General features: G+C 36.1%; 1 protein-coding gene across 2 annotated transcripts in view; it reads left to right on the top strand.

The window, feature by feature from the left end:
• The window catches only part of LOC114657198 (vesicle-associated membrane protein 2-like), a 60413-nt gene extending 43078 nt beyond the window's left edge, over positions 1-17335 (top strand). Inside the window, exons 2-5 of one of the 2 annotated variants that reach the window (XM_051931751.1) lie at positions 415-544; positions 2182-2340; positions 7639-7690; positions 16776-17335. In XM_051931751.1, the coding sequence (XP_051787711.1) occupies positions 415-544; positions 2182-2340; positions 7639-7690; positions 16776-16795 (361 nt within the window). In that variant the 3' untranslated portion in view covers positions 16796-17335. Of the gene's footprint in view, positions 1-414; positions 545-2181; positions 2341-7638; positions 7691-14582; positions 16196-16775 lie in introns of those variants that run through there. The other variant, XM_028808937.2, reaches the window with a different exon arrangement.
• Positions 17336-18674: the final 1339 nt, after the last annotated feature.

Below are 18674 nucleotides of genomic sequence, written 5' to 3'. Positions count from 1 at the left end.
CAGATTTCACTCTCATGTGCAGGGGTGTCTCACCTCAGTTTCCTCAGCCACCTCCAGCGGCTGTGCAAGCACTCTCACCCATTGAGATCAAGCCGGGTTATTTACACATTTATTTAAAAATGGGCCACTAATTTCCCAGCTATGGACTGGCTATACCACAAGCTGTCATCTACAGAGCTCTGAACTCATTCAGTTCTGGTGGCCAATAGTAATTTTGACTCCAACTCAAGTTGGCTATGGTCAACACAGCTGTTTTTGAATCATGGAGCATTCATATCTCAGGTTCTTTATTGTGTTAGTTCTCAATTATCATTTTTGTACTTCCCATATTTAGAGCATTCCATTTTGCAGTCTTATACATTATTTTCTGTTACATTACAGAGTGTGTTAAAGTTAAACAGTAATCTTCTGTAGGTCAGCCCCTGTTTCTGAAGCATTTGGTGCAGCTGAAGAACTTGATGGACAAAATGAAATACCTGATGGTGGACATCCAGAACCCCACTCCAGTAAAAAGCTGCAGAAAACTCAGGGAGAAGTAAATGAGGTAATATGTGAAAAATTCAAATATAAAATTTTGATAGTGATTGTGTCTACAGATCTGTAACACATCTTTACTACTGGTTTCATGGAAAACTGTGAATATACAATAATTCTGGTACCTTAAAAATAGTTAACACTGACATGGATGACTTCCATTTTTTGTTAAATGAGTAGAATGTAATTTTTTTGACATAAACAGTCATGACAAGAGGCAGCATTGTCATCTTAAGGACCAATCAACATTTACCTCAGTTTAGCCAGAAGATATACTATTTTCACTAACATGCTGGAATTGTATTAAAATAAAAAAAATAGCATTTATTAACCTTGTGCAAGATATTTTTTTCTGTTTATTAAGTTGCAAGGAGAAAATTTAGTAAAGAAGTGTAAATGATTACAGACATTTCTGGAATAATTTAGGCTATTGCTCTTTATATATATATTGCCATTCATTTAGACAGTTATTACAAACACATACTGTAAATTAATGTTTTATAAATAATACAATGATACTGAGATGCCCTGAGAGCTGTTGATTCAATACAACAGGTCATTTTACAAATAGTTGGATCTTGAAAATAAAGGGCATATTTAGCATGTGAGGCAGCAACATGGTTAGATATGTTGTACTTCAATTAGAAATTTAAACCTTTAGCATGTAGACATAGTACAAAGGAATTAAAAAGAAGTTTAGCTTAGCGTTTCCTTACCATTTCAAGAATATTGATACCTTACTTGTTCAGTTAATCTTGTTTTGAAAACCCACTAAATTCAATTCAGTATCATGGAGTTGGAGCCAATCCTAGCAGCAGTGTATGCAAGACAGGAAAGTGATCTTGCACAGGGCAGTAGTCTATTGCAGGACCCACCCATGCACACCCTCACTTTGTTCAAATTGGAATCACAAAAGAGTCTATCCTCCACATGTTTGGTGAGGGAAATAAAAGAAATTTAATTCCTACAGACACGTGGAGAGAATGTGCAGACTCCAGACAATTTCCAGGTGTGGTATTTGAACACACAATGCAGGATTCAAGAGAAGCCAGCACAACCATTGTGCTAAAAGGCTTAAATGCATGTACATTAACAGTATACTTTTTCTCTGATTGAAATTATGCTTCTTTGTTGTAACAAATAGAAATTCTGTACATTGTACCCAGTATTGATACATTTATTGATATTTAAGAGGTACATCTCATTTAACGTAAAATATCCAGCTTAACATAGAGCAAAAAATTTCTAATCTATTCTTGAGTCCATAGTTAAGATCAAAAATGGCCTCACACACAGTTTCTGTTTGATATGTACAACGAATAGCAGAGGTCCTTAAAATAAAATAAAATCAGAAGCTATCAGTTAATCGTTTTATACAAATATGTTACTATTTGCCTAGTCTTGTGATGAAAGTGCCATAGTAAATGTAGGCCTTAAACTAATAATCAATACTATTTTGAACAAATTCACTCTTTGTGTCATAAAAAGCATTTAAAGATGCCTAATTTACTAGTAAAAGTGTGCTAAAAAATGTTTTCTAAAAAGTATGCAATTGAAATTGATTGCTTGGGATTTACATATTTACTTTCATGTCTCCTTATTTTGTAGCCTTGTTTTACAAATCTTTTCACCACCCCCTTCTGATAGGTAGTGGACACAATGCGATTCAATGTGGACAAAATATTGGCAAGGGATGCTGTTTTATCTGAGCTGGATGAAAAAGCTGAGGAAGTTAAGGCTGGAGCAGAAATATTTGAGAATAGCGCTAAAAAGCTGAGCAGAAAATACTGGTGGCAAAACAGCAAGGTGAGTTTAGAATTGATTTGAAATGTATCATAGAATGGCTAGAAATAAAAACAATATTATTTGAAAATCAGTATTATGGATAACCATAAGTGCTTTTAGAACATGAAAGTATAAAAATGGTTAATACAGCTAGTGTGTTATTACCAGTTTACAGCAGAGTTTTCACAGCTGTATAATAGTTAGGCTTAATGCCAAAAAAACTCCATAATTTATTACACACAGTCTGGGCCCCAAGCAGGACTTCAGTAAAGGGAGAATTAATGCATTATGAATTGATTTATTTATGTTCCAGTAGAAAATATAACAAAATCAACTACATGTGTTTAATGCATTCAAAAAATTAGAATAATGCTTATTGGTTTCAAATCATGCACATACGGTAAGAATTTATTCATTCCCTTTATGAAGAGTTTATGTTCAGTTAACTCCATTTTTAATTTTTGGTAGCTTTTCCTGTTGATTCTTTCTATATGAACTTAAAAGTTGTGCAGTAAGCACAACATGGACAATTTAAACATTTTTAATTGACATACATATAATATTTCACCTTTCTGAACCAACCTCTCCATTACTGGGTCCTGTGGAGCCAGTGTCAGTCTCAGTAGCACTGGGTACAAAAAAATAACCAACCAGTCCATCAAATGGCACACACTCACCTTCACTCATTCCAGGCCTACTTGGATTACCAGTTAGCCTAAGCTGTTTTTCTTTGGGATATGGAAGGAGAGAGGAGTGGGACTGGAATTGAAGCTTGCTTTTTGCAGTTTTGGGTTAGGTATCTATAACAGCATCATGATGTCCTCATACTAAGTAAAAAAGACAATTAATGTGCTTTCTGTAAACAAAAAGAAAAAAACTTATAATTGGCTTTATTAAAATACATCAATATTTGAATATTTTCCAAAGAAACACTAAGAATTGTGATACAGTGTGTGAGGCATCCATGGCAGTGCAAAATTTTAAAAACTCAGGCTCTGTGGGTATAGATGTGTGCTGGCAGAAAACTGTGCAGCTGTGGAGTGTTTAAATTGGGGAATTGGCTGATTAATCATTCCTGTGTGAGCTCAATCAGCTTAGTCATCCCTCACTTGACACTCCATAGTTCCTTAAGGAAAGCACCTATACTCACAAGGATAAAAAAGGAAGGAGAGCAGGAAGAGATCAAGCCTGAGAAAATAAGGGGAAGTATGAGAAGAAGAGAGAGAGAGAGATAGAGATAGAGAGAGAGAGAGAGAGAGAGAGAGAGAGAGAGAGAGAGAGAGAGAGAGAGAGAGAGAGAGAGAGAGAGAGAGAGAGAGTAGAGAGGACAGAATTGTTTGATTGATCCAGAGTGGAGGAGAGGAAGCAAAGCGGTTGGGATGCCCTATGTTTAACCGAGAGGAATGGTGCTCCAGGGATGGGACGCTCCTGCTAAGCATTAAGGAGCAGAAATGGCTGAGGGCATCCTATAGATGCCAATGAATGATGATGGAGTTGGGCTCCAAGCATCCCAGTGGGTACCGGCTGAGATGGGTAGGATGTGAGCCAGAGTGTTGCCCACATTTGTCAGCGTCTCAGCCCTGCTAAAGAGACCTAAACGGTGAGAAGTGAAGGTGTGAGGGAGAGAGAAAGAAACCAGATTATAACTTGTGAAAAACACCCAGAACACAGACAGAGATGGACTCAGAATGTCCCAAAACACACATGTTTAATTTTCTTTTTCCAGCATACAGCACAGTGCACCAAACAGCCCAAACTCACAGTCCTTTTCTTTCTCTTTATTTTCTTTTTCCTTTGCCGCCTGCACTCCTCTCCTGCAAGCTCTGTCCTCTGCCGCCCAACACCATCTCTCTGAATGGAGTGAGGCAGCCCATTTTATGTTGCACCCAAATGTGCTCCAGGTGCTCCCTAATGGCCTTCCTGCAGCATTTCCTTGTGTGGCAGAAGTGCTACATGGGCACCTGGAAGCACTCCAGGTGTACCTGATTCATGTTCTGACAGCACTTCCTGGTGTGGCGTAAATTCTGCAGTCCATGGTTCCGGAGCCATTCAGGCACCCCCTAGCAGTGGCCATGGGTCCCCACAGGGTTGAGCTTCCCAGCTCCGTGGATCCCATGCAGTCCTGGAGGGCTCCCATCTTGCATCCCACGGTTGGTAATTGCCCCTCTCCCGGTCTTCTGCTTCTCCAGGTCTCCGGCCGTCTATTACAGACTGTATTTATATTCTTGCTTTTACTGTATTTCATATAAATGTATAGAATTATTCTTATTCAAACTATTTAGTGATTGATTTTAACTTCCACACACAATGTTTTTATTGAAAATGTATTTAAAGATTTTTACACTGCACTTTTTGAACACTGATTCAATTGCTTTGAACATTTGCACCATAACTTGTTGTTCGTTTCCAAATTTGCCCTAGTCCATCCTTGGTTATGACTGTCAATGTTCCAATATTCGAAAGAGGTCCTGGGCTGATAGCACCTGGGGCATCATATTAATACAACGAAACCTGGGGCCTCATGTATAACGCCGTGCGTAGAACTCACACTATAACATGGAGTAAGCACAAAAGCGGGAATGTGCATACGTACAGAAAAATCCAGATGCAGGAATCTGTACGTACGCAAACTTTCACGTTCTTCCACTACATATATCCCGATGAGCGTAAAAAGTAACGCACGTGCACATGCCTTCTATCCCGCCCCAACTCCTCCCAGAATTATGCCTCTTTGAATATGCAAATCGATATAATAGCCTTCTGTGAAAAGACAATGGGAAAAGCACGGGGGAAAATATAAGAATTTCAGCAAATACCAAGTGGAGGCAAAGGAAAAACGTACTATTTGTTGGTTTAAACAGTGGTATAATCAACAAAAGAAAGTTGATCGAGTGACATAGTGTCGAAGAAACTTGAAAGCTCAAGTTCACAAAGTCGCACAGTGCCTGAAATAAAAAAGAAGTTGTCACATATCAATGTCGGCGTGAAAAGGCGTCTCGTAGCCGACCGTCTGAGTGTCATATGAAAGCTTATTAGGGTACAGAGAAAAAAAATAGGCACACAGTGGGAAAAAAGCACGAAATGTCAACTTTAATCTCGAAATTTCCACTTTAATCACATAGTTTATTTTGTCATTAAAGTAGAACATCATAAACTTCATCTTAAAATCGTTTATTTTACTAGTTTCTCAAATCCCATCGTACCTAAAGTAGGACGTTAAATGCTTTGTTCTGTGTTTGATCTTCTATGTGCTCTATGTGTGTGAATCACTACGTGCTTCCGTTCTTTCTCTTTCTCCGACAGGACACAGAATCCATTACATTCATGATATTACAGCTCTCTGAATAATTAAAATACTGAGATGTATACGTGATATCTTTTTCATGATGATAGGAATGAAAGCATGTTATTAAACATGGGAACACGGTGGTGCAGTGATTGTTCATATCTCACGCAAGAGGCTTGCTGCGCCATGCGCGACCTTTGATGAAATAATTTATTACAGAAGTACTGTCTCTTTCAAACGTACTAACCTCCAATTCCTGTCCTTACTTTTCTTTTTCCAAATACCCAATCGCCACACAATCAGCTTTGTAATAGACGTTAAGCCATCTGTAAACTTAGAACGCAGATTCTTCAAAACTTTTAAGGAGCATTGAAATATCTTCGTAGTACATGTTTAATTATTCTATCTGTCTATCCTTCCAGTGTCGCGTCAGCACCACCAATAATACAGCGCAAGGCAGGAGCTATCCGTGAACTAGCTAGCGCTGTGGCACAGTGTCCTCACATGTTTAATTATTAACAATACAGATTATTTAAATGAAGTTAAAGTTTTATCTGTATACTATGAGCAACATATTTTGCTGCATTTCATCTTAAAAATGATATCGTCATCATACGCGCTTTATAAAGTGGTGCAGGTTGTGCAATATTATAACTGTAGTGCAAGTTTACAGTGGGGTAATTATACTTATAAGTACAAACAGTTCTACAAGGAGCACTTGATGGACTGATTGAGTGCATTTATAGTTCTTGGGATGAAACTGTTTCTGAAACGTGAGGTCCGTACAGGAAAAGCTTTGACGCGTTTTGCCGTGGCTGAGGTAGTGTGTGCTTGAAACTGTATACCGATAATTCTCTTTCCGATCAGCTGCTGCTGTGATTCCCCACTCAGATACAGTGATATAAATACTCCAAGTGGTGCAGTGAGAGTAATATGGAAAAAGATGATCTGCTGTGGCAACCCTTAACGGGAGCAGCTGAAAGAAGAAGAAGATGCAGTGAGCGTAACAATGCTAAAGCAGTTATGGTATTTGGAATACTATGGCTATTCCCTGGACCATTATATTGCTATAGGTTAATTACAATCAGATGCATTACACTAATGAACAATATGCAGTTAATTTCAGTGTATTTATAAAGCCGCCAGGAATGTGGGTCTAAGAAAGAAAGGGTAACCACACAGGAACAGTAGCACTGCTTTGACGCTGGGTGCCGCCAGTCTGCAAAACCGAGCGGAGAAACTGCGTACGCCAGGTAGGTACCGTGGAAATGTGTGTGGCTTTACGCCAAGTTTAGGTTTTATACATCGCGATTTGAGCGTGGAAACGTTCGTACGCAACAGTTCTGTGCGTACACACCGTTTATACATGAGGCCCCTGATTAAGATGGAGAAATAAATAAATGGTTGTTACTAGACTATAAATAGCAAACTCTTTGGAATAAAGAGCAAATCAAAATTTACAAACTCATGTGTAGGGCAGAGGTCTCTCTTCATAGACCAGTGCGCCTACACTCTTACTGAAGTGATGTCAGTGTTTGGTTAGTAGCATATATTAGTAGCTTATATGTTATTATCTCCTTAGAGATAATTTTAACACACATCTCACAATTTCAAATTAGTTTATGAGTAAGGCCTTGAGTGACTTTAATCTTCTCACACTGACACAAAGCTTATGTGAATATTTAAAACTATGTGTTCAACTGTAGTAAGCACTGTAAGTAAACTGGTATGAAGTATTTAACTCTTGTGGTGGCCTAATAAGCTTAAAACGTATGATTTACTGATTGATGGCAATGTATTCAGGTTAGAAGGCCAAACACATCTAATCTTTATGTACAGTAATTTGGTATTTTCTTTAATAAAGGAGCTTAAAAATGTCTATTTGTCTAGTCCTTGGCCACCACCTATTTATAGAAAGAAAAAGAGAAACCATATAAAATAGAGAAATTGACAATTACATTATGTAATAGATCAAGCGGAACTATAGTGAAGGTACTCAAACAGATGTTATATTTTATATTCTTTTTTTTCAGATGATGATATTAATGGGAGCAATTTGTGCAATCATCATTGGAATAGTTATTAGTAAGTTTGTATTTCTTGATAATATTTAAAACGTGTCTAATTTTGTCCTACTCTAATAAGTAAGGTAGATAGGCAACACATTCCTCTGACTGGAGATTTTTGTTCCAACTAATTTCTTAATCTGAGGTTACTTCTTGCTGATATTTAACTTCTAGGATGATTAGATATTTTATCCAAGAACTCTTTTTGCAGTCTCACTAATTGCCATTGGTATCTTTGTCTGTTACATTACTCTGACATTCAAAAACATACATCTTATGGTTTTAAGTTCAATGAAATATGAGCAAATTTAATCTCCTTTTGTTTTTACCTTGCTTACTTATTAAATTTCTTGATTAGTAATCATGTTGTCTTTTTTTTCTTAGCCCTCGTCTGTTTAATAGTAAGGTACAAACAACTGTTCTCCTAACTATTTGAACCTTTTTGTGTTCATCACAAAGAATCTATTTTATTAGTATACTGTATTTAGATAAGGAAAAAAAAAGTGAATGGGCCAACTAAAATCAATATTTTCACATATGTTAAAATGTTTTGATGAAAATTAACTTTTTATTTGATAAATGCATTTTAAACAAATATTAAATAAATGCATTTTTAATTAATATTGTTGATTATGTGTTTATTTTTATTGACATTGAGTTGATTATTGATCTAAGCTCTTGTACCTTTTGTTCTGCACCAGCAGTACTTTCACAAAATATCTTTTATTATGTATAATGACAATAACAACACAGTGGCAGCCGGCCTTATCTTTACAAAGCAAACTGACTGACATGCGACTTTATTCAGTTACTATTGTCTAGTTGTCTACAGAACTAAGACAGCAATTCACATCTAGGCATCAACATTCAACGTCAATAACAGCACTTAGCAATGACTTTCTGAGGTTAATCCATGCCCGTGGTTCTAAGCAGTGTCATGAATGAAATCAAACTTAGCAAAGTTAGGCTAAAAGTCAATATCCTTTAAAAATGGCTGAGTCTCACAACAATGGATTGCTTTTTTTCTTCTTAAAATGACATGGACACTGTGCTATGCAATATGTCTATAATCTCATGATGTGGATCAACACATATAAAACGTTTTGCTGTAAAAAATTGACATATTCAGTAATGTTTAAGGGTCTTCTTTCCCTTTAGCTCCATTATAAAGTTCAAGAGCAGGCTAGTTATTTTTTTTTAATTTGTAATACTGTAGAAAGCTTTTTCATGTGACAAATTAATAGACAACCATGTGAAAATGTAAGTACACCACCTGAAATTGTAGATTTTTTATAATATATTTGAACAGGAATATATCAGATCTTAATTCTAACAGCAGAGGTAATGGTCTACAAGGGGAAAGTACACCTTTTTTCTGAGAAGCTGTTATTGCCCTCTTTAGCATAAATTACTTTTTGTTGGTGTTTGTATAACTGCCCCCCAGAATCTGACTTTGATTCAGTGACATTTTTGACCACTTCTTCATTGAAAATTCCATCAGTAGCAAGACGCTCTACCAGCACATTTCAATGGAATTTAAATCAGGATTTTCATTAGCCCAGTCCATAATTTCTTCTTTTTGAGCCATTCTTTGGTGAATTTGCTAGTATGCTTTGGATCATTATCATGTTAAAGCATTCATTTATGTTTCAACTTCTGCTTTTGGATAGATGGCCTCACATTATCCACAAGCACCCTTTGATACAATGCAGAATCCAGAATTGAGTCAGTGACCACAAGCTGCTTTGGCCCTAAGTGCCTAGGCAACGTCCAGAGCACATTGTTCCAAAATGGCCTAATCTTTGCTTATATGTTCAATATCAATTTTTTGGGCAGCAAAGTCAAATTTGTGTTGTCTCTTTCTGACTGTAGATGTATGCACTTTGACACAAACTTTGCAAGAGTTACCTGCAGTTCCTGCAGTGAAATATTAGGACTCTTGGAGACTTCTTTTAGTATCAAATGATCAGCTTTTGCACTGAGTTTGCTGGGATGGACAGCTCTGGACAAATAAGCAGTTCTTTAAAATTTAAGCCAATTGAAGTGGATTTTGCTTTCAGTAGAATGGTTGATTTGCAAATAATCTGGCATCTTTTTAAATCCTTTGACAGGCTCAGAGGCATTAACCACTTTCTTTCTGATGGCTTTTGAGAGCTCTTTTGATCTTGGAATGATGATACCACACACGTCAAAAGCAAAGAGGACACCAGACTCCAGATGCATATCTACAGTTTGAATACGACAGGTCCCACCTCTATGCTGCCTAAGGAGGCTCTAATCATTGGCAACTACAGTAATCTAGAACACCTGATTCTCATTATTTGGATTTAAAGTGTTAATAACTGTAGGGGTATACTTACTTTTTCCTTGTAGCAATTCCGCATTTTTGGAAATTTAGAATAAGAGAAAGAATACACCATGCCCTTCCCTTTCTTCTCACGGCTGCTCCCGTTACAGTTCGCCACAGTGGATTATCTTTTTCCATATCTTCCTTTCCTCTGCATCTTGGTCACACCCACCAACTGCATGTCTCAACACATCCATAAATCTTCTCTTAGGCTCTTTTCCTCTTGCCATGCAGATATCCTTAGAATCCTTCTCCCAATATACCCATCATTTTTTCTCTGTATATGTCCAAACCCACGCAATCTCGCATCTCTGGCTTTGTCTCTAAACCGTCCAACCTGAGCTGACCCCCTAATCCTGTCCATCCTCGTAATACCCAATGCATATCTTAACATCTCTAACTCTGCCACCTCCAGCTCTGTCTCCTGTCTTTTTGTCAGTGCCACCATCTCCAAACCATATAACATAGCTGATCTCACTACCATCTTGTAGACCTTCTCTTTCACCCTTGTTGGTACCTGTCTGTCACAAATTACTCCTGACACTCTTCTCCACCCACTTCACCTTGCCTGCACTCTCTTCTTTTTCACCTCTCTTCCACAATCTCCGTTACTCTGTACTGTTGATCCCAAGTATTTAAACTCATCCACCTTCATCAAATCTACTCCCTGCATCATCACCATTCCTCTGTCCTCCATCTCTTTCACACCCATGTATTCTGTCTTGGTCCTACTGACCTTCATTCCTCTCCTCCCTACAGCATATCTCCACCTCTCCAGGGTCTCCTCAACCTACTTCCTACTCTTGTTACAGATCACAATGTCATCTGCAAACATCATAGTCCACAGGGACTCCTGTCTAATCTCGTCTTTCAACCTGTCCATCACCATAGCAAATAAGAAAGGACCCAGAGCCGGTACCCTGATGTAATCCCACCTCCACCTTGAACTCATCCATCACTCCTACTGCAGACCTCACCACTGTCTCACTTTCCTTGTACATATCCTGTACCACACTTACAAACTTCTCTGCCAATCCCCACTTTCTCATACAAAACCACAACTTCTCTCTAGGCACCCTGTCAAATGCTTTCTCTACGTCCACAAAGACACAATGTAACTCCTTTTAGCCTCCTCTATACTTCTCCATCAACACACTCAAAGCAAACATCGCATCTGTGGTGCTCTTTCCTGGCATGAAACCATACTGCTGCTCACTAATCATTACCTTCCTTCTTAAACCTAGATTCCACTACTCTTTCTCATAACTTCATGCTGAGGCTGATCAATTTGAATCGTCTGTAGTTACTAGAGTTCACACATCTCCCTTATCCTTAAAAATCGGTCAGTATACTTCTTCTCCACTCCTCAGGCATACTTTCACTTTCCATGTTTGAATTAAACAATCTGGTTAAATGTCCACTCACATCTCTCCTAAACAACTCCATGCTTCCACAGGTATGTTGTCTGTACCAACAGCTTACCCACTCTTCATCCTCTTCATAGTGGTCCTTACTTCCTCCTTGCTAATCCATTTCAATTCCTGGTTCACTATCCCCACATCATCCCACCTTCAGTCTCTCAATTTCTTTCTTCATTAATTTCTCAAAGTACTCCTTCCATCTGCTCAACACACTCTCCTTGTTGTGAGTATGTTTCCTCATTATTCTCTATCACCCTAACCTGCTGCTCATGTTTTCCAGCTCGGCCCCTCTGTTTAGCCAAAAACAAAAGAAATGTAACCAATTCTTCTCCTTAAATGATGTAGATAACCTTGAATAAAGTCATGAGCCAAATTATAAGTAATAATAAAATGATGTAAGAGAGCTATAATAACTTAGAAATAGTAATAAAAATTTCATCTAGTATCATACTCTAATGGGAAATATGAAGAAATGTTGAGGGAAGAATCATAGTCAAGAAACTGCAAATTGTTGATATATGCAGGCAATAATATTATATATCGTGGTATATAATGATATATGAAGCATACAAGAAACACCTTTAGAAACTCAGGTCAGGATTTTCTTTTCACCTTTCTTTCCCTCAAACATTCTAATTAGTTAAGGACAAAGAGTGAGTTTTTGTTCATCTAGGAACTTTGAATCATATATCTCAATATGCCAGAAAAACAATCAGACTTGTATTTGATATGGATATAAAATACTTTCCTTAAAACAATGCAATTACAAAAATACTGCAGAACCAAAGAGAACAGGACATTCCACTTAATTGTTTCAACAATGTTAAAGAATTAAGGTTTTGAATGGAATAGCTTGATGCTGATATTAAAATTACATTTAAGGATATATTAGGTGATAATGCATTTCACAGATATTTGAGAGCCATAATACAAAGACAGTAGTGCTAGCACACAATACTAAAAGAGGACACATAAATTTATTAATCAACGTTACTTCAACAACATTAACAGACTGCACACATTAGAATTGGAATGATGCAGGTGAAAAGATCTGCATTTAGTTACTATAACCAGAAAGTATCAAAAAATGAAATTGTGCTGACAAAAAGTACAGTTTCTAAAGAGTGTTAAGCACTGTACATATGACCCCCTAATAAAAACAGCATCCATGCTGTTTTTGGAATTCTAATGTACTAAGCTTGAAATTTGGTTATCAGTTAGAAGCGGGGCTATCTACAGTAGGTGTATCTAGTAGTCTGTTACTGCTTTGTGAAAAGACTTTAACAAAGGCATGGTTTGGTCGTAGTAATACTTAGAAAGACCACACTTTAGAATAGGGAGTACCTATGATGTATCTAATAGTTTATTATATCTACCAAGACCTTAACAAAGCTTTTGTTTTGTTTAATACATGAATAAGAGAATGATAGATGCATCATTATCAAGCCCTTAAAGCCCCTATTCTAAAATGTTGCTGAGATTTCTTATTTTTGTGGACAGTAAACTTTATTGCATTCTTAAAGAATGAACAACTGTACTTTTTGATCCATGATAGTTTAATAAACTTGATAAATAAAGAAAAAGAAAATCTCTTGTCTCTGTATAAGGCTAATTTCCCCTCATTTAAACAGTCAGTGGAGCTAGTGAATACTGCAAAGGGGCTGTTTTTTTTTGTGAACAATTATTCGCTTAGAGTAAGATATAATACATACCAATGTAAAAAAAAAAGGAAAATAATACAGTATTTAAAATTACAGATATTTTGAAGAAAAAGTAATTGCAAACTATATTTGAAAAATCATAAACATAAGAATGTTAGATGTTAGAGTGGTCTTACACTCCAACCCCCCCCCAATCCTCTCCAAGACTCCATCAGCCCAACCCCAAAATGCCCACTCACCTGGGACAGCAAAACTGTATTAGTGCTAGCCTCACACTTTCTCCTGCTGTTTTCTGATGCCCCATTAATTCTTGAAGCTGAAACGTCTAAAAGAATCAGATTATAAAATGAAAATGTTCATTGACTAAAGGATACACATCTTGATCTGTCCAATGACACACTAATAGAAGTTTTAAAGCAATAGAAGCAATAGAAATAACCCTTTCGTGTAGCTGAGATATTGACGAAAGAAAAATGGAAAATTCTGGTAAGATTGATAATTGTGGTGATACAGGTAATCAAATATCCAGTATGGAGGTAAGGGTGCTCACAACAAGATTCCACAATTCCTCCACCCTGGGGCACTCCTAAAAGTCATGCATAAAAGTGCCAGACACTGTAGATGGGCAGAAATTACAGTGTGAGCAATCGGCTTTATCCATAAAGAATGCTTACGTTGTGTGATATACTGTTTATATACAATGAACAAATCTAAATTGCACATACTGATAATCTGGATTTCTAGACGAGACCTTTATGCTGTCAAAAATGGTATCACAACAAATCTCTGTAGTAGCCAACAAATCCCATTGCCAGACTTTTTGAACAGTTAATGTGTTAACTGCTGCACTACATTGCACATCATAAAATTAAGAGACAAGTCTAGAATCAGAACCAGGTTCAAAGGCAAATTTAATTAATGGGTGTGTTGTTAGAGAAGCAGATATAACAATGCCCTGTGCTTTGATAGCCAATCTTACTGGGATATTGAAGAAGAAGGAAATGTTTGGGATTGAGAATTCCTTGCATAATAGCTGAAAGGCAACTGGAATCAAAGATACAGTATCACCTAATATACAAATACCTGAATTATACCACACAGGGAAAGTGGTTGGATGAACCCTGATATTAAGGGCACAATTGTCAAAAATAGGTGAATATGGATAAAACTTCGGAATGGGGTTAAACATACACTCCACCTGAACCCAAACCTGCAGCACATGTTTAAGTATGGGTGAGAGTTGTAGAATTAATGTCTTAGATTATACACAATAAAAAGGGAGAGAGGGTAAGTGAACACGAGGTATCGGATTCTGTTCTAGAGTTAACCAAGATGGGGACACCTCCCACTTGCAAAGAGACTGATCTTCTATTTGTAGTTTTAGAGAAAATTTAATGTTTACTTAAGTTTCTTTAATTGTTCTTCTAAGTATTTCCTAAACAACTGTTGTTCTAAATTATATGTTTTGCTCCATTCTTTCAGTTTACTTCTGCACCTGAAAATCCTGCCATCACCATCTCAGCTTAGGCAAGAAGAGAGAGAGATGGTGATAAAAGTGAAAAGCCTGAATAAGCATTGTGAACATTAACATTTTAAGTGTTTGTCATCTAGCACAAGAAAGCTGTTTTGCTGATGTTCAAATATATGCCATTCATGTTTTATTTGCATCTCAAGTTATGAAGGTGTATAAGTTGGAGTGGTTTGGTTTAAAGACAAGATATATTGAAATTTTACTTGAATTACTTTGAATCTGTGGTTCCCAGTCCTGGTCCTGGGAAATCATTTCTGCTGTTTAGTTCTAACAAATATCATAATCAGAGACTAAACTAAATTAAATGTGCCTATCCTTAAATGCCATAAAGTTTAATGTTGCTTAATAATAGAATTTAAATATGTATATTTTATACACAGAAATGAACTTATCTGTATTTATTTGTTATGAGTTTTGTCTTGCTTGTAGCAAAATGTGTTTGTTTAAAACGGTTGTTTAATGAAGAATCCATCTGGAAGCAAGACACAATTGTTTTGCCAGGGTTGAAATCATGGATCAGGATTTTAAAAAATCAACAGACAAAATGCCTATGCAGAATGAACAACATGAAGGGATCAATACCAAAAGATCAATATCTTTGAGAAACCAAAGCCAAACATTAACCTAAACTTGAAGTAAAAGAAACACAGTGATAAATCACTCTAATAGAGAATCCAAAATCCTGGATGACAGAATCATAAAAACACCAAGTTAAATACAGTAGTGTTAATGTGTTGCAATTTCTGTTATTCACAAGATGGCAATGGAATATTGTTGCCAAAAACAACAGGCAAGATGATGGCAACCTCAATTAACCAAATGGTGGCATGAAAATAACAAAATGCAATGAAAAATTAACAACACGTTCAAAATGGAATAGGGGACATAAAATTCTGCTTGCTTCTAAACACTTTATTCACAGCAGAAACAAGCTGTTTCTGTTTAGGAAAATTTCAACGTACCCCTCAGGGTGTCTGTGCTATATAAATGTTTCAGCTTTAAAAGAACGTTTATTGCTATATTGAAAATAAAAATGGACACTGAGGAGAAGATACTAGTGTAACAAATATATTAAATGCACTTCTTCCAGGTTGTAATGAACATATTTGGACACTACTGAAGTAAGGAAGCTCATTTCAATGCAATGTCACTGAGGATTGGGTGCAATGTTGGTCACTGCTGACACTGATTTTTTTCTGCTAATGTCTTTCATCTTCTTTTCATTGGTTATTAGTGCACTGGTTGGACAGCCAATTCACAGTACACTTAATTTCTGTTAGCAAGGAATGCAGTCTGTGACAAAAAAATAATCTTGTTTAATAAGCTCCAATCACTCTAATATGAATTCTGAACTCCTGGATCTCATAAGGTCATTATAGAGCATCTATAAGGGATTGTTTACCCAAACTTAAAAATTTCATAATCATTAATATATATGGATGAGAGGAAAATGCAATTTGCAGTCTGTTTAAATTATTCTTAAATATTTTATTAATGGGACCAAGCCTATTCCAGTTAAATTAAATAGTATTGGGCACAATATCACAATGTGAATTGTATGAATTGATTTCCATATAGTTCCTTGAAAGTCTTGTCCTTTGATACACACATTTTCACAAACATTATATATGCCTGTGCTTTTTTATGTAGGATTGTGCCTTATCCTTATTTTTAAATCTTGACAGGAAACCTGTAGCTTTCAAAGATTATGAATACTACTTTGCAAACTGTTGACCTCACCATTGATGGGTTAATTTTTAGGTTCTTAATGAGCTCAGTCCTAAAAATAACATATGTAAACAGGATAATATGTGATAATGAGACATTAGCAGACTCAAACTCATATGAGATACACTCACGAGGAGCTTGTCAACTAAATATGGACAAATATACTGGACTTAACTCTATATTTATTTGGATTTTGGATTTTGACTACTCCATTGTTGTGATTAAATCTCTTAAAATTACCTCAGAAGGAAAAAACTAGTGTTTGTGGCAAAAGCAAGTAAACTTGTTTAGCAATGTTTTTAAATGAAGTTTTAGATGGAACTAAAAAATTAGAACTGGACTACAGCCATCCATCAATGATGGCAGCAGTCTGAGCAAAGTATTGAGACGTGCCTTTTCCTCGTTATCTGTTCCAACTCCTCTAGGGGCATACTGAGGCATTCCAAGGGCAGTTGAGAGATATCTTCTCTCCAGCATATCCTGGGTCAGCCCTGAGGTCTCCTCCTGCTTGGACAAGCCTGAAACACTCCCACAACCCTCAGCTTTAGGAGGAGTAGATGAGCTTCTCCTGTTTGCATGCCCTAGGACTATATTTGTTTAATAATTGTATGTTTAAGAATTGAACCATTCCTAATTAATACAATATTAGCATTTGAGATAACTTTTTATGATTTGCTGTTCACAAACCAATAAAGTGTGAACATAAATATTTTTTGACTTTTTTGTCTAATCACTCTGTGTTCGGACTACCTCGACATATTAGAAATCCGCAGTTTCACACAACTGTAATGTTGATCATCCATCCATCCATCCATCCATCCATCCATCCATCCATCCATCCATCCATTATCCAACCTGCTATATCCTAACTACAGGGTCATGGGGGTCTGCTGGAGCCAATCCCAGCCAACACAGGGTGCAAGGCAGGAAACAAACCCCGGGCAGGGCGCCAGCCCACCTTAGTAATGTTAATCATGTATCTGCATATAGAAGAAAGAAAGAAAGAAAGAAAGAAAGAAAGAAAGAAAGAAAGAAAGAAAGAAAGAAAGAAAGAAAGATTAGGTAGACCTAAACATATTACTCAACAAAAATTATTTAGAAACCTCAGTATATGACAATCTCATACTTAATATTTAATCATGTAATAAAGGTTATTTGAAGATAAAAATGGTAATGAAACATCAGGCTAATTGCTGATGTTGAAGCTGAAAGAATGCCATGATCTTTTATCATTATGCTATTTTTCATTTTCCAGCAATATATTTACTTAATGTTGTCTGTAGCATCATGGTATCTTTACTATTATGATGCAGCGCTAAAAAACACATGGATTAAAATATTACTCACATCAATGCTGTTTATTTTTCATATTGATTTTTTTCTTAAATATTTTAATGAATGTGTATTAATGTAAGATCATTTTGCCTGAAGGATAGCTGTATTTTCATCAAGCAGACTTTTTGTCCCTTTTCATTTAGAATTATCATACTGCCTTTTGAGTGGTTCAGTAGGTAAATCATTAATAATCTTATTAGCATTTTCAGTGTTTAAGTGCATTATTACCTTTGATTGATAAAATACTTGAATGCTGTGTTCTTTCCAAAGTTTAATTGAGAAAGTCTACCCTTTGTTAAATTCATCTAATCTTTAATACTATATCATTTACCATATTAATTTTTATTAAAATACTTTAACATGCTGTAAAAAGGTAAAATCACTGACAATGTTCAATAGATCGCACCATCAATCAAATTTAACATTAAAAAAAAGAAAGTCATCATATTGACATTACATTAAAGCAAAGTGATTACTTGAATTATTGACTAACCTGATAAAAGACCACTCAGAAGACAGAGCATCCTGACATCAAGCTTGGTTAATAAATACTGTATAATAATACTCTATAAACATTTATATGTTACATACTGGTGTAAGCAAATAAGCATCAAAAGAGTGTCATGTGATGTATAACAATCAAACTAAAGCATCACTTTATGCCATATAAAGCTTTTGAAAAATATGCAAATAAACAATGTCTCTTCAAGATAAATTCTCTCTTGATATACATCAATAAAATGATCAATATCAATAAAATGATAAAATTAAGCATTGTGTATTATACTGTTTTTTCCCACTGCATTTATTATGGAGTTGGCATATTTTCCCTATGTGTTGGCCAGTTTGCCCTGTAATACTATAACAAAATAAAGATAAATTTGATAGAAGATTAATTTATTAAGATAACTCCTTTTACTGAAACAACATACAGAATATATAAAACCATTAAAAGTATATTGTCACCAACTGGAAACTCT

The sequence above is a fragment of the Erpetoichthys calabaricus genome, chromosome 9, assembly GCF_900747795.2.
Source record: "Erpetoichthys calabaricus chromosome 9, fErpCal1.3, whole genome shotgun sequence".
NCBI lineage: Eukaryota > Metazoa > Chordata > Cladistia > Polypteriformes > Polypteridae > Erpetoichthys > Erpetoichthys calabaricus.
The sequence above is the reverse complement of the archived record's forward strand: the minus strand, read 5'-3'. Positions and strand labels throughout refer to the sequence as shown.